General features: G+C 48.3%; 2 protein-coding genes across 7 annotated transcripts in view; both read right to left on the bottom strand.

Moving 5' to 3' along the window:
* Nucleotides 1-10750, bottom strand: part of DHDDS (dehydrodolichyl diphosphate synthase subunit) — a 33560-nt gene extending 22810 nt beyond the window's left edge. For 5 of the 6 annotated variants that reach the window (XM_008694850.2, XM_040619055.1, XM_040619057.1 and 2 more), the window contains exons 1-6: nt 10627-10750; nt 10025-10143; nt 8056-8172; nt 5293-5435; nt 2302-2418; nt 1262-1363 (exon numbers count right to left, since the gene is read on the bottom strand). In XM_008694850.2, coding sequence (XP_008693072.2) covers nt 1262-1363; nt 2302-2418; nt 5293-5435; nt 8056-8172; nt 10025-10087 — 542 coding nt within the window. In that variant the 5' untranslated portion in view covers nt 10088-10143; nt 10627-10750. The remainder of the gene's footprint in view (nt 1-1261; nt 1364-2301; nt 2419-5292; nt 5436-8055; nt 8173-10024; nt 10144-10626) is intronic. The other variant, XM_040619056.1, reaches the window with a different exon arrangement.
* Nucleotides 10751-14860: 4110 nt separating this feature from the next.
* Nucleotides 14861-26371, bottom strand: LIN28A (lin-28 homolog A). Its single transcript, XM_008694561.2, has 4 exons — nt 26274-26371; nt 25626-25810; nt 16147-16331; nt 14861-15394 (listed from the first exon to the last, which is right to left on the bottom strand). The coding sequence occupies exons 1-4, from the start codon at nt 26302-26304 to the stop codon at nt 15175-15177; spliced, it is 621 nt and encodes a 206-aa protein (XP_008692783.1). The 5' UTR covers nt 26305-26371; the 3' UTR covers nt 14861-15174.
* Between the last annotated feature and the right edge of the window lie 1500 nt (nt 26372-27871).

The following is a 27871-nucleotide window of genomic DNA, read 5'->3' as shown; positions in this document are numbered from 1 at the left end:
AAATCATTCGACGAAAAACACTGCCAAAAGGCCAGGAGGACATCTTTTTTTTAATATTGTATTTACTTATTTATTTTTTAAAATATTTTACTTTTAAAGTAATCTCTACACCCAATGTGGGCTTGAACCCACGACCCCGAGATCAAGAGTCACATGCTCCACTGACTGAGAGCCAGGTGCCCCATGGAGGACATTTTTTTTTTTTTAAAGACTTTATTTATTTGAGAGAGAGAGAGAGTGCACATGAGCAGAGAGAAAAAGAGAGAAGCAGACTCCCTGCTGAGCATGGAATTCAACATGGGGCTCAATCCCAGGACCCCAAGATCACGACTTAAGACAAAGTCAGACGCTCAACCGACTGAGCCATCCAGGCACAATGGAAGGCATCTTTTTTTAAAAAAATTTTAGGGGCACCTGGGTGGCTCAGTCAGTTGGGCATCTGCCTTCGGCTCAGGTCGTGATCTTGCGCATGGTCCTGGGACCAGGCCCCATGTCAGGCTCCCTGCTTGGTGTGGGGTCTGCTTCTCCCTCTCCTCTGCCCCTCCCCCCTGCTCATTCTCCCCCTACCCCCACACCTCAAAAAAAGAAATGTTTAAAATCTTTTTTAAAAATGTTTTTAATTTCAGAGGCACCTGGCTGGCTCAGTCAATGGAGCATACAACTCTTGATTCAGGGTCATGAGTTCGAGTCCCACCATAGGTGTAGAGATTACTTAAAAATAAAATCTTTAGGGGGAGCCTGGGTGGCACAGCGGTTGGGCGTCTGCCTTCGGCTCAGGGCGTGGTCCCGGCGTTATGGGATCGAGCCCCACATCAGGCTCCTCCGCTATAAGCCTGCTTCTTCCTCTCCCACTCCCCCTGCTTGTGTTCCCTCTCTCACTGGCTGTCTCTATCTCTGTCAAATAAATAAATAAAATCTTTAAAAAAAATTAAAAAAAATAAAATAAAATCTTTAAAAAAAAATTAATTCCAATATAGTTAACATACAGTGTTATATTAGTTTCAGGTGTAAGGACATCATTTTTCAGTGAACGCCACAACCTTGCTACCTGCTACACCATTTTTCTGGGGCTTCTTGGGGTATGGTGAACACAGAAATTCTGAAGCAGGCTACGCTAAGCCTATCCTAAGCTCTACATGGGGACGGTCATGCCCCTAAATCCGTCTACATGCATCCTGATCTGACTTCCAGCCCAAGGACATGGCTTAGGAGGGGCACACTGGTTTCTCTATTGGTTACCATGCTAAACAAGTAGGGATACCTGGGATCCAGCAGGCCTTGCTCCACTCCCCAGGCCATCTCTCTCACAGCATTACTGATCTCGTGACGGGATGTGTAAGCAAAGCAGACATTTAGGAAACACCTGAGTAGGGAAGAAGCGAATAATTTAGCATAGGACAGGGACTAAGGACTGGAGTCACTGCTTACAGAGTACTGCTTCCCCAGAAGAACACACCCCCCCCAAATGTGAATCGTGGTCATCCCTCAGAGGTGAGATTATGAATTCTTTACATTTTCCAACTTTGCTTAGAATAAACAAGTTATCAGTTTTGTAATAAGGCGAACACTAAATGACCCTTTTACCCCCTAACCCTCTCTCCTTCTACTGCCAACCAGCTTTCAGAGGATGCGAATCCACTGTGATATTAGCACAAGCAAAGGAGAATAGGAAGGAAATTTGATGCAATCCAGTCCACTGCCAAACACATATTATATTCCAAAGGCGCATATAATGAAGTTTGCATTACTGAACTCTGTTCAGCTCTGCATCTGCAGGACCTCCCAATGTCAACCTCTCCATGGGTTAAAGAAGCGGGACAGAAAAAGAATTTCTTGAAGGATCTGTCTTCAGAGACAGAGATACACTGTAGACAGAGACAGAATATATTATAACGTGGGGTTATCAGGCAGGTCCTGGAGAACTCTGATCCAGAGCTCAAGGGCATATCCACAGCTTATCCATCCTATACACTCACTTCCACCCTAGCCCCTGTCAAGTAAAATAATAATGATTATTATGTATATGTGCATATGTGAACATATGATATGTTTGTATCATGGGGGGTAGGCACATAAAGGAGGAAGAGGATGAAAAACTGTATGTGTAAGTTTGCACACATTTGACAAGGTGTTAAGAACCATCTCTGGTCTGCCCTGCAGACGGAGGACGTCTCTAAGCAACCCAAACCCCTCCTGGCCTCTTGTACCAAATGCAGACCATGAAAGGCCCAGCATGTCTCCCGAAGCTAGCAGGGAGTCAAAGACTGCTCCGCGTCGCTAAGGGGAAATGGGAACACTTACTTGTTATAATTCGTGGTGGCCTGCACCGCCTGTGCAATCAGCTCCTGGAGATCCAAGGGCAACAAATGCAGATCGCCCAGGACCCGGATACATACCCCGTGCTTCTGCAGTTTCTCCCTGATCGGGAAAAGGAGGCAGGGTTGGGACAGAGAGCCTGTGGAGCTGGAGAACTGCTAGCGCTCCACTCCTAGCTCCTAAGTGCTGCCCTATGTGTCGGGCTCTGTTCCGCATGCAGTGTGTCACCGTGTGCCCTTCAACAACTCTGACCCAAGTCCACTACATTTCCCATTCTACAACAGGAAACGGAAGCTCAGACAGGACAGTCAGACAGACACGGCCCAAGGTCAGACAGCCATCAAGGGTGGTATCAGAACTGAAACCCAGGTCTGCCTGATCTGAGAACCCGAACCCAAACTCTTTATCACACATGACATCGCTTCACGTGGCCTTGTCGGCAAGTTACAGTTTATGTATCCTGTCCCGTTTTGACAAGTCAAGGGCAGGAGCTATACTATTCGTTACTTCCGTACCTTCTGGTAAAAGATGTTAATAACAGCAACATCTCACATTAATTTTATGTTTATTAAGTGCCAGACATGGGTCTAAGTGCTTTACATGCATCAATACGTTCCATCCTTACACCAAGCTTGGAAACAGACACCATTATCATTCCCCTTTTACAGGTGAGGAAACTGAGGCACAGGGAGGTTAGGTAATTTGCTCAACATCAGATAAGTGGTGAGTGGAGAGCTGAATTAGAACCTAGGGAGCCTGGTTCCAGGGTCTGTCCTCTTCATCATGGCCTCTCACTGCCTCCATACAGTATTCCCAGACTCTGCACAGCGGGCCGAGTTCAGTTACCCAAGCGGCTTCCCTCACCTGGCGACGCTATGGAGAAACCGAATGACTAGCATTTGGAAAATGGGAACTTAATACCAAGAAGTACCCTGTAGGGCAGGCAGGTCCTGGAGATCCCTGATTCAGAGTGCAAGGCGGCATTCACAGCGGATCCACTCTGTAACCCACATCACTTCGCTTCCAGAGCGAAGCAAGATCTAACCCTCTGTTTTTGAGAATCTACTGAAGCCGCTACTGGAGACAAATGTATACTTGTATCAGGGCAAAACCAGAAGAAAATAGCTAGATTCAAGGCCTAGAGCCAGCACTTTCTAGCTGACCTTGTATAAACACTTAGCCTCTCGAGCCTCAGTTTCCCGCACCCTGTGAACCGGGGGTGATAACCATCCCTGCCGTGCTCTCCACACTGGCTTGTGTTGAATGAGAGAAGGTACCTGAAAGTGCTTATTCTCAGACAACAGGCGGGTTACTTGAGTGAGGTCCACAGGGAAGGAGAGGCAAAAGCCCTGGTGAGGAGCGAGATCTGGGTTCCCAGTCTGGTTCTGCCATGGGCTTGCTGTGTGACCAAGGGCACGCCTTGCACTTCTATCCACTAGGGTTGCTTCCCAACTGATGAAACTGAACTAGGCCCGTGGTTTTCCAACCTTCCGTTAGCCAAGAACTCTTTCTTCAAGTCACACATTAAACAGAAGCCCAATATATAAAAGAGCTAAATGCCAACCAGCACCCTGGGCCTCATTCCCTATGGCTTCTTTGCACACTCACTCCTCAGAACTCTGAGGTTCTGTTGCACGTTGTCGGAAAACCACTGGTAAGACTTCTTCTGGTTCTGTCCAGGACTCTAACACTTAAGACCACTTTCTCTACTGCTGCCTGATTAGAGCAATCCCAGCAGCACCTCTGCTGCCATGCATTTTGATCCTTCAGGAACTCTAAGATTACCTCCTGTCTTTCGGACCACAGTGTAGCAGACAAGAGCTCAGCTCTGGAGTTGGAAAGATCTTGTCTGTCTTGGCTCTGCCTGTCTGATAGCTGTGTGACCCAGGAGACACACCTAAACTTCTCTGGTTTTCACTTTCCTCCTCTCTACAACTGGGATAATAATCTCTTTCTCACAGGATAATGTAAATATTAAACGAAAATACATGCCAGGCTTAGGGCCTGGCACATAGTATGAGCACTTTAAAAAGGTGAAGTACAGAAGAATGTGAACATCTGGAAAGTGCCCCCAGTGCCTCCAACCCCAGCCCTTGGGCGGGAACTCTGAGCCACATGGACTCTGCTGGGGACCAGGAAGCCGGGTCTGTGGCCAAGTCTATTATCCTACATGGACAGAGGGAAGCCTGGCTACCATCCCCATCCCAAAATCCACACTGGGACAGAAATGACCAAATTGTTCTGAGCCCAGCTCCACTGGTGCCCTAGGCTCTCTGTTTTCTCATCTCCCTGGGTCCTGGTACGGGGAAGAGCTGGACAGAAAAGGGTTGTAATGAAGAGTCTGGGGCAGTCCTGGCTGGGATGTTTCCAGGCTTTGAAGCAAATAATCTCCATCAAACTTCCTCTTTGTCCCTCTTTGTTGCTCCCTAAGTTAGTAAGCTTAGTGACGGCTAAGAACAGTACTCAGTTTTCCCCATAAAAGCCTCATCCACGTCATCCTGTCCCTTACAAGAGAATACACAGGGCAGCATAGTAATGTTTTAGGATGACTACTTGGCAGAAAAGGACTTTTCCAACATTTCTTTCATGCTACTCCCCTGATCACAGTTTATTGGTTGTAGGGTAGAAATCTAAGGTGAGCTATTAATTAAGGGCTTTAGTTCATTCTGGGCTGCTCTCTTGAAGCAGAGAAAGGTGGAGTGCAGAGAGTAGGAAGGGGCCCTATCTAACGGATTTCAATTCCTGGTTTCGGTTTTGCTTAAAGCTGGTTATACGTGTCCTTTAATTCTGTGAAATACCTCTCTATCCTCAGATAAATGCCCCCTGAAGAAAAAAAAGGGGGAAGAAAAACTAGCTTTGCCACAGGTGCCATCAAAGCGATCTGACATTAAAATAAGCCTGAGATAAGAGAGTTGAGGGTTAGTGTGGGGCTGGAGGTGGTGTAAGAGCACACTCCATCCTCCGAGAGAATCTTACTGTTCTTCCATCAGGCGGCTGAACTTCTGCCGGGCCAGGTCCATTAGCCCATCGACCTCACTCTTGGAGCGTTTGAAGTTCTCAATGCTGAACGCGTAGACCGTCACCTCTAGGACGCCCAGGTTCAAACACCAGCGCAGGGTCTGGGAGGGAGAAGGCAAGGAGCTAGGGTACAAGGAAGAGCAGGAAGGGAAATAAGATGCCTCCGCTCCGGCTCAGCACTGGAGGTGAGAGGCAGGCTTTTCTCCTCCCAAACCACGTAAAGGTAGGATACACCAGTGTTTCTGTCAGAATAACAAACCAAGTAAACAGAAAGCCACCACCTGAGAAACTGAAAAATGTGAATTAATGAGTACCGCTCTGCGGCTGCTACTGTGGTTTACTAGAATGAACTATTTACTGACAGAGTACAGATCTAGGTTCTAGTCCCCAGCTCCAACAGGCACTTGCTATGTGACTGCAGGCAAACCATTTAACCTCTGTGGGCCTAAGGCTCCTTATCTATAAAACAGGAACACCATCCATCACTCTCAAGGTTGCTGAAGGACAATATAAAACACAAGGTATCAGGGGCTCCTGGGTGGCTCAGTTAAGCGTCTGACCTCAGCTCAGATCATGATCTTGGGGTCCTAGGAATGAGCCCCATGTTGGGCACCACGCTCAGCAGGCAGTCTGCTTGTCCCTCTCCCTCTGCTCCTCCCCCTGCTCATTTTTCAGCCCCCCCCAAATAAATAAAATCCTAAAAAACCCACAAGGAATTATTACTCTCAGCATAAGTTTATTTTTTCTGTTAGACTGACAGGCTGATGAGTTATAACAAAGACATCGAGTACACAGCTGTGCAGCATTTAAGTCTACGAAGGGTTTTCACATATGTTATTTCATTCGATTCTCTGAACCACCTCTTGAGAGTGGCATTGCTGTCTTCATGCCTACTTTACAGAGAAAAACTGAGGTTCAGACAGTGGAAGAAATGTGTCAGAAGGCCACAACTCTACTGTATGAGTCCATTATATAAGGTTCTGGAACAGCAAAAACTAACCTCTAGTGATAGAAATCAGAACAGTGGTTGCCTCAAGAGGGGAAGACGAGGTGGGATAGGGTTTCAGTGGGAAGGGAGGGGCACAAGGGAACTTTCTGGAGAGATGGAAATGTTCTATATCTTGACAGGGGTATGGATTAGATGGGTAAATGCAACTGTCAAAACTCCACCTTGTGCATTTCACCGTATGAAATTCTACCCCAATGAAAAGCGAAGTGAAACTCATACTTAAACCCAGTCGTCTGAGGCTGCTCTAACCCAGAACCACTAAAGGCAGAGAACTAACTAGAGCTGAGAATAATAGTGTTGAGACAGGGAGCCTGGAGGTTAAAGGTAGGGGACAGAAGACATTCAATCAGAACTGAACGTGAAGAAAAAAAGCTGAAAAGAGCTGCCTTTCTAACCCCTTAACAGACATACACACAGCCCAATTCGTTGCCACCTTGGAAAAATTACCAGTGAGAACCTGACACTTGAATGGAGTCAGGCGGCCCAGACTACGGGGAGGCCACCTTTTGGCTGGCACATCTGGGTTGGAACCTACCACTGACCAGTCAAGATATCTGCTTATGATAACGATGCCAACTTTTTGAGTACTTTATGCCAAATCCTTTGCCACGTGCTTTTCGTCGTGCCATCTTATTTCGTCCTTACATAATCTCCGGAGGTAGAAATTATTGTTGTCCTTATTTTATTGACAAAGAAACCAAGGCAAAGGGAAGCTGTCTAAGTTGCTGCAGGTCACAAAGCCAGGAAGTGGCAGAGCAGGGGTGCCGACAAGTTCTAAGTGACCCCAGAGCTTAATTAAGCTCCGAAGCACTGGGCAAACTGCTTCTTGCTTAGTCACAAAAGGGAAGCTGGGGTCAACAAACCCAAAGACCTCCTCAGGGTGTTCAACTGAGCCCCACATCCACTCACTCAAGGCAAAGAATATCACTGCCCTGGTATCAGGCCATGTTCTTGTGCTGGGAAGCTGAGGTCTGTCCAGACCGTATTTCCATTGTTCTTAAAGTTAGCTTCATGAGGACAGACGATATTCCATTCTTATTGTTATTTCATGTTTTCCAATTTGCAACATGCATTAAATGCATAAAATGCCCTTGATCTTAGTTTAGAGTGATGACCCAGGTTGTCTGGCACTTTTCCCAGTTTAAGCACTAAAAGGCCTCATGCAAACCAGGATAGGCAGTTGCCCTACCTCTGCTCCAGAAATGTTACTTCAAAAAATTTATTCTAAAATGGAACTAATTATAAGATCTGATAATGGTGAAGCAGCTACACAAATTATGTCAGATCCTCATAATAAAATATTCTATAGGCATTAAAACATATAGTTAAAAAGCTATATACCAACCTAGAAAAAGACTTGCCAAAATACCACGTAAAATAAGGTTACTAAAAATACATGTGTAATTTTACAAACGTTAAGTCATGTTAGAACACATTACAAGGACTGGGATGAATCACAGAAAACTATAAACTGCTGGTTTACTGAGGTGGTAAGAGAAGTCAATGTTGTTCTTATTTCTAATATTCTGTGATGATTCACTATATAACTTAATTTCTGTTAATGTTGATAAGAGACCTATAGCAAGCAACAAAACAAACAGCTATAAAAAAAAAAAAAACTCTCAAACCACAGGAAACTAAGGGCCTGATTTTGTAGCTATAGTCCAATTCTCCACAGACTGTTCCCACTGGGTTTTGCCACCCACACTTACCTCAGCCAGCTTGTTGAAGCCCTGTGAGTGGCCTTCCTGCCGCTCCACTTGGCATTTCCTGGCATAGCGACGGTTTCCATCCATTATAAAGGCAATGTGTTTGGGCATTGGGCCCGCCTGTGAAGTAAGAAGACAAATGATGCATACAGGCAGACACTACACCCCAGGCTGTTAGGCTTGAGTTCAATGATAAAAGCCCCCCTGAGGAAGGGAACTGGGTATTCTGAGCTTTTGACTCAATAAGTGGGTATTAAGTGCTTTTACTTATTTATTTATATTCATTTATATTGAGCACTTACTACATGCCAAGTATTATGCTAGGCTTTTTATACTTCATCTCAGTTTTTTTTTCATATAAACCTATAAAGTAAATATAATTAGCTTCATTTCATGGGCGAAAAAGCAGGCTCAGAGGGGTCAAGTGACTTGCACAAGTCACCCAGCTAAGAAAAGGCAAAGCGGTCATTCAAACTGAGGTCTGTATGCTTTCAGAGTTCGTCTTTTAACCACACACGCTTGACCACCACTTTGCTTTCATGTCTCCACCTGGAAAGCAGAGGAACGATACTGCCAGCTGTGGTCCAGTGGCAAGGGTATCCCCCGCAGAAAAGAGGAATCCACTCTATCCAATCGCTGCCACACAGGGAAGGGGGCTCAACGTTGCTCTTCTAATTACACAAGAGAAGCCAAGCATTGGGATTTTTATCAAAATGTAAATGTCAGCAGCCATTTCAAAGCAAACAAAAAAGACATTTTGGGGACCCAATAAAATGTCTTATCTGGCTTACCGCAGCCTTTTGTTGTCTATCACAGCAAAAATACACTCCTTAGCCTAATTTCCCTCACTGAAGGGTCTCGTCACTGACTGCTTCCCCCATGCTTCTCCAACATTTTCAGCTTTTGTCCTCCACGTGTCGTCTTTTTTTTTTCTTTTTTTAAGATTTATTTATTTGACAGCCAGCCAGCGAGAGAGGGAACACAGGCAGAGTGGGAGCGGAAGAAGCAGGTTCCCAGTGGAGGAGCCTGATGTGGGGCTTGATCCCAGGACTCCAGGATCACGCTCTGAGCCAAAGGCAGACGCTTAACGACTGAGCGACCCAGGCGCCTCTGTCCTCCACGTGTAGTCTTAAAAAACTTCCAGTCAAGTCATGCAGCTTGTTCTTCCCAACACACGACTGCAATGGTTCCCCAAGAAGATGCTTTCTATTTCCTGGCCTGCCTGAGATCACTTGGCATTTGTGTGTGAATGTGTGTGGGGGGGTGGGGTATAAGGCTTGCTGACTCATAAATTCGCTGCTACCCACTGCCTGACACACTGTAGTTGAAAGACAAAACCAGGCTGTCTGGCTTCAATCTCAAACCCGTTCTGTGCAGAAAATATAACATTGTTGTGATCCCCAGAAAAACGCAGAGCCAAGATTTGGGGAAGTATGGGGGTGTAGGAAATAGAATGGTTGTAGTCTTCAAACAGCTGAAAACAGCCTCAATAATAGCAGTAATTAAGAACCGCTAGACACTGTGCTGTTTTCGGTGTATGTTTCATTTCATCCTCAAAACAACCATATAAAGTCACATGGTTAATAAATGATAGACTGAGACTTTCATTCTGTTTGTCTGTCTCTAGAGCCCAAACTCTTAATCATTATGCTCTACTGCAACACCAAGGAAAGATTATTCTATCTAAATCCAGAGAACAGTAAAAGAAAAATAGCTTAAAGTTCCAAGTAAAAAATTTCTGCTCCCTATAAAGAAGACATAACAGTCCAGGTTGCCCAATGACATTGGGAGGTCCTGGGGTTCCTGAAAATATGAAAGTTGAATAATAATCTGCCAGAAATGTAGACCTGGAAGTTACCTTGCAATTCAAAGACTCATTGGTTCCATTGTTAAACTCCACTTAACATCATGTGTTACTCAATTTTAATAATAGGTTTTGACACAACTAACCAGGAGGCCAGCAGGTACTCACCTTTATGATGTTGGCACAGAACCGTTCCCAGAGTGACAGCTCTCCTTCCTTGATCCATGACATAGCTCCTGCCCTCGCAGAAGATGAGCCCAGAACAAGAAGACACCAGCCAGGTAACCCTGGATAAACAACAAAGAGAATAAATCACTAGAACTTGCAAACAGCTTCGGATGACTTTGTAGGGATTTATCCGGACTGTGGAGAGCAGCCAGGTTCAGGATCCAAAAACACTGGTCTAAGCCTATAATTCTTCACCACCCAGAGTTTATAAGCCAATGAGACCTTCGGGGCAAAGGCCTTTCCTTGGTTTTGGCTTGTGGACCTTGCTGCTATCCCCTTTTCCTCGGTATCTGCACTGACTTTTCCTGAACATCCAAGTCTGCTTCCTGCCACATCACAGTGCCCACATCCTGATCCCTCCCCGCTTCGTCCTTCTCCATCTTCCCCAAGACCGTTTCCCATTCCGCGCTCCAACACACTAATCCCTTCAGGTGTCGCCCCCGTCACCTCCAACCTCAGTATTCCCCAAATTATTTATTCCCTCACTCATCTCTTTCATTGTCCCCTCTGTTTCTCCCACAGCTCCCTCCCCGCCCAGTCACCTCTCTCGCCTCTCGCTCGCCCTTTGAACCCAGCAACTGCTCTGCTCCGGCCGGCGCCTTCCAACTGCTCCACTTCCTCACGACGTGGCGCTGGAAGAGCACGTCATCGCTGGGCGCTGGAACACGCGCCCACCCGTCACCTAATGGGCGGGGCTCCGCCCTGCGCCTGCGGCCTGGGAGGAGGGGCGGTGCTAGCGTTCCGGGCGAAATCGGCGCTCCCGGGAGTCGAGAAGGGAGAGTGGGGGGAGGGAAGGAGATGGTGAGAGGGAGCTAGCGAGCGGCACGCTCACGTGACCGAGGGGGGAGGGCGAGCGGGCCCTGGGCCACGTGCTGGGGACCCGGCCTGCGGGGTAGCGATCACCTGGGGGAGTGGGGAGGGCTGTAGACCCAGATTGGGAGAAATCGGGCAGGCTGCCCTATAGGGCAAGGGCTTTGCGGCTGCTGGTGGCAGGTTAGGACTGTTGAGAAATGGGGCTGGACAGTGTGTTGCTTGCTGGAAGGCCCAGGAAGTGGGCGTTGGGCTCCTGGTTCCAGACTTTCAAGTTCTGTTATTTATTGCTTGCCGTTTTATTTAGTGGATTTAATCGTTTGGTAACTTACTAGCCCTAGTCAGTCTCACAGACGAACTTAGTTATCAATCCACTTTGTACTGCTTTAAAGCACTCATATTTTAGTATCTTCGGATTCTCGGGACCTACCCAGAGCAACTCAAAATGGGGTTGAGGCTGGAGAGAGCTGTGCTCCAAGAATGACATAAAATAACTGAAAGGCCATCGATTAACCCTGAGAGAAAAATCGAAGGCACTAAGCTCTGTAACCTTTAAGGAAAACTGTTGTGGGAACTTGAGGGACTCACAAAAGAAACTAAGAGTTTAATTTTCTCAAAATTAAAAAAGGAAAAAACTTTGCAATTTCTAAATAACCTTCTTGTAGTTTCTCACTTGGGACTGTAGTCTCATCAAGGAAACAAGGCAAGGAAGAGTTATTGCACTGGTAACTCCCAGTTCATCATGTCTCGTGAAAGGGTTGCTTTTAACACCCATGATCAAAGAAGGCCCTACAGATGAGTAACCCACCCATGAATAGTCTTAAGCTTTTCCATCCTTCCTACTTTGCACCCTGGGAATTAAGTTTCAGCCTAGCTGATTACTTCAATTTTACAAGAAGACCATTTACTGAAGCCCTGTTGTAGTTTGCTCTTAGCAACTTCCATGGTCAGCTTTGACTTTTGGTATGAAGTCTCTGGAGTGGATGAATGAAACTTCTCACCTTTGTCCTGCCGTTTCTGTACACTTTGTGTAATTGGTGGCATGCCTCCAATTTTTTTTTTAAATCCCCTCTCTTATGGGGCGGGGACTAGATGTTTTAAAATACAATGTTCATTAGAAGGCTAGCACACTTGGGCTCAAAGAAAACGTTAACGTTTTTGTATAGCTAATCAGTGTTACTTCCTCTGGCCTCAATTTCCCTAGTTCCACATATTTCCCTCCCTGGGGTGCTGCAGGGGGTTAATTAATTAAGATTTGTAAAAGGCTTTGAGGAGCAGGGGAGAAAGTATTAGGGTCTCATGCCCCAAGCCATGGCCCCATCCTTTCATCCCAGGCAGTGGCACAGGCAACCCCATTCTTATGCATGCCAAGCTCCTAATCCCCTCTTGAATGTGGCAGCTTCCAAGGAAAAGGACAAGAGGCCTTAACTAGAAACAAAAATCCACTGTAATGGAGGTGCTAAGAGGACTGAATTTTCAAGATTCATTTTTAACAAAATGGCTGAACAGGAAACGTAATGGTTCTTCTGTGACTTCTGAGTTCCAATCCAAGAAGGTAGGAATTACGGAAGAAAAAACACCCTAAAGATCCAACAAGAGGACAGTTTCAGTACCAATAAGTTTTTATTTACTCATTGTATTTTCCCAGGGTAAAGAGAGAAGGGAAAAGGGTCAGCATGTGTGTTACAAAATAATAGCGAGTGGGAAAGAAGTACCCGGCACAGCAAAATCAACCGTCAAATAAACACTCCCCAGAGATGGAGTCACTGCAGCCCAGAGGGCCCAGTCTCCTGCAGTTCAGAAATGAGGGGAAGGGATCAGGGAAAGAACAGATAGGTACAGCTTTCCTACCACCACCACCCCCCCCAACAAATTCAAGATTTCACACAAAGCTTTGGTTTCTAGCAGTAAACATGGAGTTACATTCGTCCGTCTCCTATTAAACAATCTTGTGGCCACTTTGACATAAGTTTCTTGCACCTGCATAAAAGTTCCTGAGTGACTCGGATATACATTCATCTTCCCTTTCTTGGTCTCCCGACCCTACTTTCTACATGGAAGCCCCCCCTCCACATTGCTTCTGCTTCTACCTTAAGACTGGAGATTAAAATAGGTTTGTTCCAACCAAATACAAGCACATTAATATGAATCACATCAAGGAATGGTCTTGGCACAGGAGATTGGGAGCAAGGGAGGAAGTGTTCTTAGCTTCTTCCAGATGTAAATGTGTTATATGGGCGGGCTTTTTGAGGGAGGGGGAATAGAGGAGGGGTAGGGTAGGAGTCAAGTTTTTAGGACAGATGATCTGTCCCAAAAGAGGAAATAGGGGAAGGGAACACACCAAAAAAAAAAAAAAGGCTGATTCAAGACCGCCACACTTCCAGAGGGGTCACCAAGCTATGTTCCAGATTCTTTTCCTGGTGCAGAACCTTTTGTCAAAGATGCTTTGGCTATTTTTCTCAATACAAAAGAAGTTTGTAAACAATAAAACCCCAAAAGAACATGGAGAAGACCAACACATTATATTTACACAAACCAGGCCACCTAGCAATCACCCAATCCGCTATTCGTGAAGTCCTACAAAACCCAGACAAATACGATAACTAGAGGGGGGCAGCAAGCGGGAGAGACAAGAACCCAGGATCAGACACACATCACCCAATGCGTTCTATTGCATTTGCCCCGTTTCAACACAGTGAGGTAGGTTTGTGGTGATCTCACAGCATGTAAATAAAACCTTTCCCCTTCGCTACCACGACACTCATCACTGCTGCAGGGCAGGACATTGGCTCTGGACACCGCGAAGAAGCTACGGCTTATGGTCTCTCTGGAAGCCAACAAGAAAAGCCCAGAATTTATAAAGGTTAAGAAATTTAGCCTTTGCTTCATACACCCATCCCTGGGCAGCTCAAGATAGGTCCAGAGTTATTCTTCTTAAACCTATCCTTACCAACTCATTTTCAAAACGCGCACGTGCACACACACACCCACATACATACACACACCCACACACCCTGTTGTGCATGGTAGGCCTAGCCCAATCCAGTGAAGGATGGATCTGGTATGTAAAGTGAGTCCCGTGCCCTGGGATTAGAAGTCTGGAACAGGAACCCTTTAGTACACGTATAGACAATCCTCAACGAATCTTGGCTTCCCCTCGGCACCTTTCAGCTGGTGCGGCCTCTCCTGACACTACTTCCTGGACCATCTTCTCCTGTTCAGACCTATTTCCAATCTTCCAGTAGAAGGAGATCAAGTCATGGGGCAACTGAGTTGAAACCTAGTCTCCCATGGCTCACTGAAGGTAGAGGGGTTTCAAGAGAACACTATGACAAAAAAGCCAGCTCTAATTGCCAAAAATGAGGTAGTTCAACAGGCTATGCACTCCAAACAGATGTTCTCCCTGGTGATCAAACCAAGCATCCCTGCTGCGCAGACCCGGAGCTGCTGCCGACTTATCCCTGAGATCGCTCACGTACCTGAGAACACAGTGCAGGAATGAGGGCCTTAAGATTAAAATACACAAAAATACAAAACCAGAATATTTATATTACGAGAACAAAGTTAAAATGCACAAGATACGTCATTCGCACACAGCTAGTGCAGTTGGCATCCTGGAGAAAGTGGGGCCCAAGGTGCGCTTATCCACGGGAGCAAATAAATAAAATTCTATCGGCCCAGAATGGGGTGGGAGTCAGCTTAGGAACAGCAGGTCTGCAGCTGTTCCCCCAACAATCCTGTGGCTACTGTCACAACCCACTGCTTGAGACAGTCCTCAGCACCCTATATCCCAACAGCGGGTTATGAGACAAGATGTGGAAAAACCCTGCTTTACCCCTGAGAGACTCCCTCCCACAGAATATAGTGGTTTGTGGGTTGGGCCCATCAATCTGGTCTCATGCTTAATCTCTACATTCTGGCATGGGAACAATTATTATTATATATCCTTCTTTGAAAGGAAAACAATCTCCCTCTCCAGGCCACTTTCAAAAGCTGGAGATCTGGGGGCGGAGACTCAGATGAAGCACACAAGGAGGGATTTTCTCCAGAACCCTCTGGAGCATTTGGATAGAGCACGGTTGGAGTTCATTGGCGTCACCCCTTCCTCCCTACCCTGTGCCAAGAGGGAAGAGGGGGTGATGCTGTGGACCCCGGCCTGAGACGCATGGCAGAGCCAGCTGCCCCCTACCCACCCTGTCCCCACTTTCTCCACTCTGCCGATTGATGCCTGCTCCTCAAAACTTCCTGATCGCAAAAGAATTGCCCCCACCCGCTGTAGCTCAATTCTGGGCCTCTGGGAGCAGGGCAGGGCTATGGATCTCTTCTTCTTCTTCCTCCCGAAAGTAGGCTGGCTTTCCCTGTGAGCTGGGGGCCTGCTGGGCCTTCAGGGGACACGAGGCCACCATATGGCTGATGCTCTGGCAGAAGTGGCACTTCTTGGGCTGGGGTGGCAGCTTGCACTCCTTGGCATGGTGGTCTAGACCTCCACAGTTGTAGCACCTAGGACAGAGCAGCGTGGTCAAGTCGAGAAAGGCGCGAGAGCACAAGCCTTCCTCTGAGTGAGGCCACCTGGGCTCTGGCCAGTTACTGTACTCACTCCCCTTCCTGGAAATGAATATCCCCACTTAGAAAGAAAAGGAAGACTGGACCACGATGGCTACCTCTAAGTTCTTCCCAAATCTAGATGGTATCTTCAGATTCAGGTCAACCTGAAAATCCTGAAATATCAAGAATGGACATCATGGACCCCAAGTGGGAACTGCAATTTGGGAGATAGGTAAGATGCTACCATACCCTTAAGAAACGGCACCTGTCATTCACTAAAAATAGAGAAAATTAAAGGAGTCAGACTATATGATCTGCTCCAGGACACAGCGAAGACAAAAGAAACCAGCCACTTGGGAGAACTAGTGAAGAAGCAACAGGTACATACACCAGTTTGTCTGCATCATTAAGACTTTGACATTCGTGGTCGCCTTTGCTTCTAAAATAATCATGTGAGGCTGGCATCACTACTCCTAACTAGCAATGCAGGCAAGAGCTCACAGGGCAAAATTACTTGTCACGAGAAGAGCTAGGTCATCAAGCGCCCTTCTCACCCACAGCCCTTTCCCCATCTCCCCCATCCTAAGGCAGAAAGCCTGAACACCCAGAGGTTCCCAGGGACCACGGGCGCTTTTTGTCTCCGGCAACCTGGTCCACGAAAGGGGCTAGATCGGGAGAGCCTCCCCCCTTTCAAGCCGCCTTCATACCTGTCTCCTTTCGATCTGCGCTTCTGTGTGTTCTTCCCTTTGGGCCGCCTCTCACTCCCAATACAAAACACCCCACCAGGGCCGGTGACCCTGATAGATTCTAGGCCCTTAGCAGACTTCTTAAAGGTGAACTCCACTGCCTCACCCTCCTTCAGGCTCCGGAAGCCCTCCATGTGCAGCTTGCTCTGGGGAAGGGAGACACGGTAGATTTTAATGTCAGTCTCCATTCTGACACCAAAAACTGCATCCACGCATTCTTGCAAGTGATGAAGAACAAGAGATACTACTTCCATGTTATCAGTAAAGACCCTGTCAACTCGAAGAGCCACCAGAATTAAGAACAAGGGACCCATGTTACATTCATAAAAAACAATCGTTACATGAACAGATGCCATAATATTTTTGGTAGCTACTCTCGTTTAAACTAAAATAGAACAGATGGACAATTCTTAAAACTTAGCATTCTTAAGAAATCAACAAATAGGGGCACCTGGCTGGCTCGATGGGTGGAGTGTGCGGCTCTTCATCTTGGGGTCGTAAGTTCAAGCCCCATGATGGGGGTAGGGAAGGAAGGAAGGAAGGAAGGAAGGAAGGAAGGAAGGAAGGAAGGAAGGGAGGAAGGAAGGGAAAAGGAAAGGAAGAAAGGAAGGGAGGGAGGGAGGAAGGGGAAGGGAGGGAGGAAGGGAAATCAACAAATATAAAATCGTAAAATATAACAGCCTTGTACACTTTAAAAATGTTAAGGTCATGAAAAACAAAGTACAGAAACTGAACGATTAAGTGCAATGCATGCTCCTGGATTGGGTCCTGGGACAGGAAAAAAACCATTAGGACAACTCACGAAATTTAATATGGAATACAGATAAATGTTTTTTGATCTTTCTACTGAGATTGTGAAAGAGAATGACCCTAGTTTCGAAAACACACACTGAAATATTTAGCAATAAAAGTGCTCGATGTCTGCGACTTATGATTAAGGAGACAAAACAGTATCTGTACAATGAAGAATGGCAAGACAAACAGGACAGAGTATTAAGCACTGCTGAATCTGGATAAAAGTCCTATGGGAGTTTTGGGGTAAAGGTCATATGGGGAGTTCCTAGTATTATTCTTGCAACCTTCTTCCAAGTTTGGAATTCTATCACAGTACTGCTACTGCAAGGTGAAGGAAAAAGTATGATGCAAGCAGATGGATCAGTAGGTTTATAAGGGAAAGTCCATTAGGAAATCCAAGTACATATACAGAAATCAGCAGGTGAGGAAAACAGTTCAAAACTGTTGAGAAAATTAGCTATCCATGTTGGATATCAAGCCAGACTTCTATACTTTTTATGAAATATATGCGAAATACATTCCAGAGTGTTTAAATATCAAAATGTTAAAAAAATCCTGTAAAAGTCAAGACAGATAGCCTGATAAAACTATAAAAAGTGACTATAAATCAGTAAGAAAAACAAATCACAGAAAATAATGCCTAACACATTGTGGAATGAACCAATGAACCAAGAGGTCAATCTGGATTATCTGACCAGGTACTACTGGTGAAGGAAATAAAAAAGATCTAGAATGTGTGGAACAATCCCATTAAAACACCACCAAAATTTAAAAATATCGACACTTAAAAAAAAAAAAAAATATCGACACTTACCCGGCAGCCTTCCCAAGAAAATGCGGGCTATCACGGAGCTAGCTGAGCGGCAGTAACAGGGTCAGAAGAACCCGGGGTTAAAGCTCATCGCCTAGTTAGTCTACCTTTGCTACTTAATACACCAACGGCAACACATTAGCGGAGGTGACAGTCCCTCCCATACCCTCCCCAGAACAGACTTCATTATAGCTTACTCCATTATAGTCAAACATCCAGAGAGTGTGTCAAAGGTCAACAAAGTGTGGTCATAGAAAACAGGGTTCTGGGAAGCAAAAGGGATCACTGTGTACCCAGTCATGGCTTGAGGGAGTATGAATAAGGACCATTATTGTATTACGCAGGCGGGGGTTGGCAGGAGGAATATTTCACACTGCAGCTTAGGTCTTAGGTGCAACATGCTCTTTAGCCAGATGGGATCCCCAATTTCTCCATCGTTTACATTATTTTAACTCAGATGGCATTGAGAAGACCAAGATCCCATCGAGATCATTGGTTAAGAGCCTAAGCTTGAGTGCCAGACATGGTAGTTCATGAAATGCATGACCTCAGTCAATCATTCACGTCTGGCCCTCAGCTCCTTCAGAGAATGGGGTAACAGGTAAGTTACCCACCTAAGCCTCTAATGAAGATTATGTGGGCATGGAAACATCAAGAATGTGTTCAGCTAATAGTTCACGTATTATTATCTGTAGCTTTTGTCCCCCAGTTCCATCATAGGAATAGCCTCTCCCTTTCCTTCGCGCAGGAACAGCCTGGGGGAAGGACCGCTCCCCTCCCCCAATGTTGATGTGAGGGAAGGGCCAGAGTGTTAAAGCAGGAAATAAAAACACTGCAGAAAGGTGAAGGGCTCTTTCCCCTTTCCTGTTTAAGAGAAACCACCCTGATTTGAAGTTACATTTGACTTGCTTCTTACTCGTCTGGGACAAGCCAGTTGGTCAGGAGGTACGATCCCAGGTCCTCCCATTTGCCTAGTGGGCTCGGGGCTGGACCACTTCTAATTCCAGCTGTGATGAAGCAGATAAGTGATTAAGAACAAGGGTTTGGAGTCTGAGGGCCTGCTGTTCCCTCCTTTCTGCGCTGACCTATGAAATGGAGCAAATATTAATTTTATGGAGGAGCTATGAGGTTTTATGCATGAAAAGTAGTTAACACAGCCCGCCACACACAAATCCTCGGTGAGTGGCGATTACCATCAATCCCTTCAGACTGGATCAGGGCAGGGTAACAGTGAGAACCAAGTGTCAAGAGCCTCAAAATGTTAACTCTGGTTTTTATAACTGTGGAAACTCAGGAAAAAAAATGCCCATCTACACCTCCTAGGCTTCCTGGGAGAACAAGACAATACCAGTGGGGGCAACGTGAAACTGGTCCTCTCAGGTCACCCACTCCATCGCTGGAAGACCTGAGGTCGATTTAAGACTCTCAGAAGTTAAAATAACCCTGCAGGCACCTTACTATAGCTGGCCGAGATTTAGACTGGTGGTCTCCAGGGGTGGCGCCCTGCCCCCCCACCCCGCCCCTTTCTACAACACATAGTTTGAATTCCTCTCTTATCAGCTAGGTAATCACCGTGCAGCCCCACGGAGCTGGCCTCACAGGGCCTGCATCAGAAAGGAGCCTGAAATTCTTGCTCCCACCCCCACCCCACCCCCAACCACACACAAAGCATAGGGGCAAGGCTTGAGCTCCCCCAATAGAGCCCAGCCCCAGGAAACAAAGAGTTGACACTGGTTGGTTCTGGTGGTCAGATTCCTGGAGTTCCAGAGGCTGCGGCTTCCCCCGACTCCCCCCGACCCCACATTCACCACATTCATCAGTTCCTTCCTCTCCATGTTGGGGTTATGGTCACGGAGAGAAATGGATAGAGACACCTTTCTTCCCCAGTCAAGCCTGCTGGGTCTGCCCAAGTCACCACCAGCAGCCATCCTTCCTTCTCCCTGCCTGCCAATCCCAGCCTTCCCAGGATGGGACTACACAGGACCGGTGGCCCCCCCAACCCTTGTTACCTTTGGTCAAATTCTTTATGCAGGAACCCAAACGAGGGTTATTTATTCCGATAAATTATTTTAAAGGTTAGTGGGGGAGGCAGGCTTCCTTCCCATCTTCCTTACCTAGCTTGTTCAAGGCAGGAGGGTGGGCAGCCCACAGGGGGCCCACTGTGCAGGGGAGGATGGCATTCAACCAGACAGTAAAGTTACAGGAGGCATTTCCTCTTTTGCATGGCAGGGAAGGTCTCGGGCCAGTTCAATATTTGGACCCTCTGCTTCCTTAATACCTCACCACTGTCTCCACTGACCTTCCCCTCATCAAATACTCCATCCCAGCATCAATCTGTGGCTTCAGCAGTTTATATAAAAGGAGCTGAGGGGTCACTCAGAGAATGTGATGGAGTCAAAAAGCACACAAGCGCTTGAGTTTCCCCGGAACCTGCTCTATGACGGTTGGACAGACACGGGTTTTCTTAATCATCTGTAAAAGCAGGGTATTAGACTTCACGATAACCAGCTCCAACAAGGCCCACTGTCAGTCACCCTGCTCCTTTCTACAGAAGTGGCAGGCAGAATTTCAGGAAAACTTGCTTTGATCTCAGGGATCCAAGTTTGAGTTCCTGGCTTTTCTGCAACACTCAGGGCCATGCCAGCTCAAGACTGCCCAGTGCAGGTCTATCCCCTCCATGCCAGACACCTAGTAGTACACACATTTGTGGAATAAACCAAGTTCTCCACTATCCGAAGTTGCTGATTTTTACCCATGCTTACTAGAGGCTAAGGAGAGCTCTAAGCATTTACCCCTTCTACCAAGCCTGCCAAGTAGGCCTTATTATGACCCCACGCTACAGGTAAGGTCAGGGAAGCAGAGAAGGGAAGCACCTCATCCAAATTCAGGGAGCCACAGATGCTCTGATTGCAGCTAGCCTGACCCTCCAGCCAGTGCTATGCAATATAATGCAAATCACATATACATATTCTAGAACTTTCCGACAGCCGCATATAAGTAAAGGAAGCAGATGAAAGAAATGACTCAGTCCTGAGGTGTCATCATAGTCCTACCTGAGCTTCATTCCTGAAGTAGGGTTTGCTAAGGGCTCGGAAACCAACTGGTTCTACCAGAAGCAGTTTATTTGATGATGTGTCAGGGAGGGTTGAGTGAAGAGATCTGTCCAGAACCAGAGGCTGCCAGCTGACAGAAAACCCCCCACAGCACCTCTGCTAAGAGGCAGCCAGGACCCCAGCTCCTGCCTGGAGTTCTCCACCAGATGGTGCTGCTCAGCAGCCTTTCTACGTTAAAAGCAGCCCGCAGGAGACCGAAGGAGCTAGAGTTTTCTCTCCTCAGCTCTTCAGGGCAGGAATCTCCTGTCCTCAGGAAGGTGTTTCAAGGGGACCAAACTTTCAAGGATAGGGAGCTGATGTCTCACCAGGGCCCGCACCCACTTAAGGGGTGCAGAAGAAAGGGTGCTGGAGTTTTAAGCCAGGAACCCAGTTTTCTGGTGCTCTCGATGGTTTACAAAAGCCACTTAACTCTTCTTGGACTTTGAGTTCCTGTCTGAATTCAATAACTCCAAGCTGAGATCATTTGAAATGAGTCTGTACAAATTATGTACTATTCCTGAAAATGTTCTCCTCCCCCCACACAGCCTGACCCCAGACTCCATATAGATAGTAATTGTTACTCATGCCTGCAGGAAGAAAGGAGGGTGGAGGCTTTGCCTACAGCAGTCCCCCTCCCCCCACCAAAAACAAGCAATTCTAGTAAGGTAGTTTGATTAGGAATGTTCAAGAAACAACCTTGCCCTGGGGAAAGTCACTAAGAGCCAGTTACCAGGCAGGCAGTTGGTTGTGTCACCAGCTGAAGGTGACAAGTTTCTCACACTGAAAGCTCACTCAGGATGTTGGCACAGCCTTTACTTGGGACACTGTCTAGAAAGCCTGTCTCTTCAGAAAGAGAAAGACCCAAGAAGATCCCATAATGCTCAAACTAACCTCTACCAACTTTCTGAAAATCAGGGTGACAAACTCACTTTTTATATCTGATTTGTCCTGTTAAGATGAAAAACTAATGAACGACCAAACCTGTGGCTTCCAGTCCATAAGCAAAAACTAGAGGATCCCATCTGGATCTCGACACTGTGACATTCAAGCCACAAACTTTTCACGGTGCATCTAAGAGCCCAGCCCTATTTTAGACATCAGACGGGAAAGAGCAGGTACCAGCTAACATTCCCTCCCTTATCTCCTATCTTTTTCTCTGGAGAAAGACCTCTGCTGACAAGGACCCCAAACTGTTAATGTCCTCCTGATTCAGGAGCTCCTTACTTCTTCATATTCATTCCTTCAGCCCAGCAAGTACGGACCAGGGAGAAACTCATCAGACCACTAGTTCTGCTCTTCGGAAGGGCTTGTAGGTTAGAGGAGATATAAAGCACATCACTGACTAGGTATGAGTAAGCAGAGGCACACGTAAAGTTATAAATCAGGTGGGAAAGACCTCTTTACATTCCTCCCTCCCCGCCCCCAACACCCAAGAGTCCTCCTAATCCAGACCCTGCCCGAGGTTGCTCTCCCACTCATCCTTTGCAGAAAAAGCAAGCCACGTGGCTTCAGCTGTTAACAGTTCCTCAGTATTGAGATTTTTTTCTCCTAAGCCAAACTTGTCCCTTTAGCCAGATTTGGGCTCTTTTGCCTCGAGGCATTCCAATACCACTTTCTAGCTAGAAAGCCATCTTAAACATACTTAGGTTCTGAGCAGCGGTAGAATAAGCAGGGAGCCTTTTCTTGTTCTCAAATTTCTACAAATCTTGGGGTTCGGGAGTTGAGCCACAGGAAACATGAGTTAAGCCAAAACTCTTAAAATGGCTATGAAGACTTCAAAATTCTTGGTGAATCTTCGGGAAACAATTTGGTGCTTTCTTGCTCCTGCTTTCTCTGTATAACTATTTCTCGACTGAGGGGGATTCTGCCTCCCAGGGGGGCATTTGGCAATGTCTGGAGACATTACTTGCTGTCACAACCGAGGGATGCCCTGAAAAAAGAGTTATCCTTCTTAAAAAATGTCAACAGTGTTGAGGCCGAGAAACCTTGATTTAAGGGCTGGCCATCTGACAATATTATGATTCTTAAATTCTCTTAACCCCAAGGACAAGCAGAGAGTTCTAGATCTAAAAATCTGTGGCTGAATAAAAGGGTTGTTTAGAGAAATCTCTTCAGTTTTTTTTTTTTTTTTTTTTTTAAGGGTAAGGGTAGGTTTTCTTTCCTACTCATCAACTCCTGAGGGGGCATGAAGTGTTTTGGGAGGGAACACAAGGACAGTAGTGAAGAGTGTTGGGAACCAAAGAAGCCCAACCTTGGAAAGGAAATGTTAAATTGCTTTTCCTCTTTGCTTAGAAAGGGGCTTCCTGACCCTATTCCCTGGCAGCTGTTTATCAGGAGAATTATCCTTCTCACCACCTCAGGCTCCAGGGTACCCACCACTAGAACAAAGAAGGGGAGGTTTTCTTCTTAAAGAGAGCTGCCTTACCCACTCCCCCCCCACACACAGACTTTGGGAACATATTCCTTCCCTAGAAGGATTTTTAGGGATCATCCTGCATCTACATTCGATCCTCAAAGAGACAGTTCAAATTTCTCAAGTGCAGGGGCTGTAATCATCGGTGTACTGTTGCTGTAGGCTTTGAGAATCAGCCCAAGCCCCGGCAGCATGCTATCCCACCAGGTAAGGCTCAGGGAATTTCCAGTCATTGTCCTCTGTGACTGTTGGTGGAGGGCGTTTGGGAGACAAACTCTTGATTCCTTCTCCCTGCTCAACTCCCTCTTGATAACTTACTCAACGGTGGCATGTCCCTGGACATTCCAAAACCCTGAAGTCCAGATGATCTCCCAAATAATCCATATGAAGGAGCGTGGGGCAGGCTCCACTCCCCCAAACCTGAAGGTCCCTGCTTTCCTCTGGGCCATCGAGTATCTTCCAGTTGCTTCTGATCCCAATGTTAAATGGACTGGGGCAGATTCATTTGTTCAGGAAAACCTTCCTTGGGATTTGGGTAGCACCAACTATCCAAAGGTGCTACATTTTTCCCAGCCCCTATTTAGCAGCCTTCAGAAGAGAGGCAAGAAAATATTGGGTCTCTTTTATTCCAAGCCTCCCAAAGTTGGGGGAGCTGTCCAGTCCATCTCCAGACCTAGAGATTTTAATCTCTTTGTGATCAGATAAATGGGAAAGTGGGAGAGCTGGCTACCCCGCTGAGGAGGGCCATTCAAAGCTGGTTCCTGTAATAAAGTGATTTAATAGATCTGAAGAGGCCAATTCCCTTCATTCTCCCACAATTACTTCCTGTGGGTTATCATTCACATATGTAAATGAGACAGGGAGCGGGGGCAAAGCCAGAACTAGTTGTTGGATGGGGGGGTTAAGGGTGGGAGGAGATACAGGACCCGGCCAGGAGGTGGCTAAGCATCCTGCCGCACACCCTCCCAGCAGGATGTTCGAGTAGCCCAGTGACCGCCCCCCCCACCCCAGTACCCAACATGAACTGGCTCCCTGCATCCCCTATCTCCCCACTCTTGTGTCCTCGCTGAAGGCCATGCTCTGGAGACTTCCCTGCAACCTCCCACCAGTCCACCCAGGATCACCCTTCTCCACCCCTCCCCCTCCAGAATACCATCCCTCAGGCTCCAACCCTTAATCCCCACATCCTCCTTTCCCCTCCCCCAAGGCTCCTAGAGCCAACCTCTCCGAAGTAACCCCTCCCTGCCCGGCCTGGGTGTCAACCTACTGGACCTGAGATGCCCCATTTCTCCCTTCCAGGTCCCACACCAAACCTCCAAAGGTGGAAAGGACGCAAGCAGCAAGTTCCTTTGCGTGGTTATGGGTGGCTGGTGTGCCAGGACCACCGGAACACTTCTAAGATATTCAGGAGGGGGTGAGAGGAAGAGGAAGCTGGGGAGGAGGGAAACCTGAAGTCTCTGGCTCCTTGTTCGAGGCTGGAATGTTAGGACAGCAATCAATGGCCGTCTGGGGCCATAAATGCCAAGCAGAGAATAGGTCCAGAGGCTAGCCTCCCTCCACCCCCTGCCCCGCGACACTGAATTTCACCCCCACTGGGCTGACTTGCTTTAACTGAGAACTTGGGGTTGTGACCTAACTCCCTCCCAGCCTGGACTAGGAATTTAAGGCCTGGACTCCTTAGTTTTCCTTCCTGGTAGAACTCCATAGCCAAAGCCCAGTAGCTTCATTATGTGCCTGAGATGGGTACTCTGGAAGAGGGTTCAGGCCCCCAGATTCTTCAAGGATCTGCCAAACTCACTCAGGCCCCTGGGCTTGAGTTTTGGGTGACCACCTGGGTGAGGAGACCCGGCTGACTTCTCAGCTTTACCCCTGTTTGATCCCGGAGCGGTTTGCCTGCCTCTCTCCCGCCAGGGAGCTCCATTCACACGTTAGTGAAAGACGCTGGGCGCTCAGGGCCCTGCTCTGAACCGGCATGTGCTTCCCTGGCCGGCCTGCTCGCCCTCCCCCCACCAGCAAGCACAATACAACCTTAGTTTCTGCCACATGGGGTCACCTCCCTGCCCCCTGCCCCCTTCCCAGGGGAAAGAGGTAACAGACACGTGGTAAGCCAGAGGGGTTCCGGGAAGGGTTGGGGGTGCTAATAAGACCCTGCACCCCCCCGTCCCGCTGGAGTTAATGGGGACTCAGAACTGGGGTGCCACGGCACAGATGGGAGCGCACAATGAGGGCTCGCGATCTCCCTCAATCCAACAGCCGAGTCGTCCGCCCAACCTCGAATATGCGCGCCAACATCCCCTTCCCCCGGCAAAGTTCCCAGAATCGGTCTCACCTGGTGCACAAAGACATCCACCGGGGGGTCAAGCGCGACCCCGGCGCGGGCGGTCATGGACAGGAAGCCGAACCCCATGCGCACGTTGAACCACTTACAGATGCCGGCACCGTGCAGCAGCTGCGGCTCCTCTGCCGCCCGAGCGGCGTCCTCCGGCGCCTCCTCCGGCGCCTTGGCGCAGCCACCTGGAGGTTGGGAGGGCGCTCAACTGGGGGGGCCACGGAATTGGAGGATACTCTCGAGACCCAGCAGGGAGACCCGAGTGTCCCGCCCGCGGATGGGCACCCAGGTGGCTGCAGCTACCAAGCGGCTGGCGAGGAAAGACATGTCCTGGCCGCCTCCCGCGCTCCCCAAGCTTACACTGAAACCAGTGTTGCCCCAAAAGTTTTGCTCCTCTTCCCACAACAGGCTGCCCGGGGACAGATGGCCGGACTGGCCCCTCCTCTTCTCTCCCCCCGCCCCCGTAGCCTCGGCGTGCACGCCACTGGGACACCAGGGTTCCCTGGTCCAGAAATGGCCCTGAAGCAGGAGGCCGCGCAGACTTAGGGTCCTTCGGCCAGTCTGGGGGACATTTCCCCACCTCCCTTTTATGTGGCTCCTGGGCGCCCGTGAAGCCTAAGGTGTCCCCAGTAAGTCCCGAGCTCGAACCTGCAAACTGCTGGTTTGACACAGAGCCCATGGTAGTCGGCTGAGCCCGCTGCCCCGGGCCCCTGGTCGGGTGGCTGCTGGCCCCAGAGAAGTCCGGAGGCAAAGGGGTGGTTCGGAGAAGAGGCTGCTACATCTTCCCCAGCACAATAGCGGTGGGAGGGCCCACGGCTTTTCAAAGGCTCCCAAATTCTAAAAGACAATGACCCAACCCCCCGCGGGCAGCCCCCTCCCCTCCCCTCCCTCTTCTTTCCCCTCCCTTTCCCTCTGGCTCCAGCTCCGGCCCTCCCCCATCGCTGTGGTCTCTGACACCTCTGGGGTGTCCCTTCTCAGAACCTTGAGGTTTGACACCCCCTCCCCACACACACATCTGGAGATGGGGGCCGTCAGCCCTAGAAGTCTTGAGTACCCCGGAATTTGGGATCCTGTACTTTAACGACTTAGTGGGGGCCCCCCAAAGCAGCATACAGGTGGGGGGCTTGTGGGGGGGGTGTAGTTCTAAAACCATGTGACTGCTCCCACACACACTCACACACAACCCCCACCCCCCGCGCAGATAATTATACATTCCAGAGAGTTGGGGGAGGGAGGTGTGAGCCTGGGAGCGCTGGCCAATCAGAGACTCAAACCACCTGTCAAGGGAGAAATGGATGAGCCCTCCCCCTCCCCCAGCTTTTGAGCGCCCCTCCCCCTCCCTTCCCCTTCAGGCCTCCGAGCTGACCCGGCTGCTTGGCGCTGACCCGCTCTCACCCCCCACCCCCGTGTGCTTAGATAGACCTGGAGTTCAGGACATTAGGAAGCCTGGGATGGGGAAGCAGGGGGGAGGCTGGAGACCCAGCAGGGCTATCTCCAGTCCTGACCAAGGCGCTGCCTCTCAAGGGGCTGTCTCTGACCAATTGAATGTCTCTGCCTCCCTGAGTTTCGACTGTTTTTCTAGATCTCTCAAAGTGCTCTTAATTGATTCTGTGTAAAAAATCCTTTCTTTCCAAATCTGTGTCTAAAATTGACTCCACGTGGTGCTTCCTGGGAGAGCAGGAGGAACCCAAAGAGTATTCCTCCCTCCTCCAGCTGTCCTCATCCTGTACCCATCCCAATCGCGTCCCTATCCGTTGCTGGGAGAGGGACTAGGTGGGTAGGTGGATGGAAGCATTTCTTCCAGTACTCCGGACACTCTTGGATTCTCAGATCCTCCTCCTTTCAGAGTCCCATCCTAAAGTGCGCTTCCCTCCCCAAGGAGTGGGGTTGGTGGGGGAACTGGAGTAAAGGATCTCCTTACTTGAAGAGGTAGCCTCCCCTTCTAAGAGATAAAGAGGGTTGGTCAAGGGGTGGCTAGTGCCCTGGTCGGAGATGGACAATGGCCGGGGGCTCGGTGCACGGCCCTGGCCCTGCCCCTTCACTTCCGGTGCTCAGTTCAAACTGGACAATGCCAGCTCCGGCCAGTTCCCCTCCCCCACTGCTACAACCCATTTAAAGAGACAGAGCCTGCTTTCGTGGGCATCCGCTTGCTCTGAATTCAGTCTTCTCCACCAAGTGTGCAGAACCTCTCGCGCTTCTCACCCTGAGCCTGTGTGTGTGTGTGTGTGTGTGTGTGTGTGTGTGTG

The sequence above is a fragment of the Ursus maritimus genome, unplaced genomic scaffold (assembly GCF_017311325.1).
Source record: "Ursus maritimus isolate PB19 unplaced genomic scaffold, ASM1731132v1 scaffold_32, whole genome shotgun sequence".
NCBI classification, from domain to species: Eukaryota; Metazoa; Chordata; class Mammalia; order Carnivora; family Ursidae; genus Ursus; species Ursus maritimus.
This window is presented reverse-complemented; position numbering and strand designations above follow the sequence as displayed.

What these genes read in the sequence shown, in the direction of transcription:
- LIN28A (XM_008694561.2), bottom strand. Translation starts at nt 26,304, where the DNA reads ATGGGCTCTGTGTCAAACCAGCAGTTTGCAG. An exon ending in TGGATGTCTTTGTGCACCAG is followed by an intron (nt 16,332 to 25,625) that starts GTGAGACCGATT and finishes TCCCTTCCCCAG; the next exon opens with AGCAAGCTGCACATGGAGGG. An exon ending in CGCAGATCGAAAGGAGACAG is followed by an intron (nt 15,395 to 16,146) that starts GTATGAAGGCGG and finishes GCTCTGTCCTAG; the next exon opens with GTGCTACAACTGTGGAGGTC.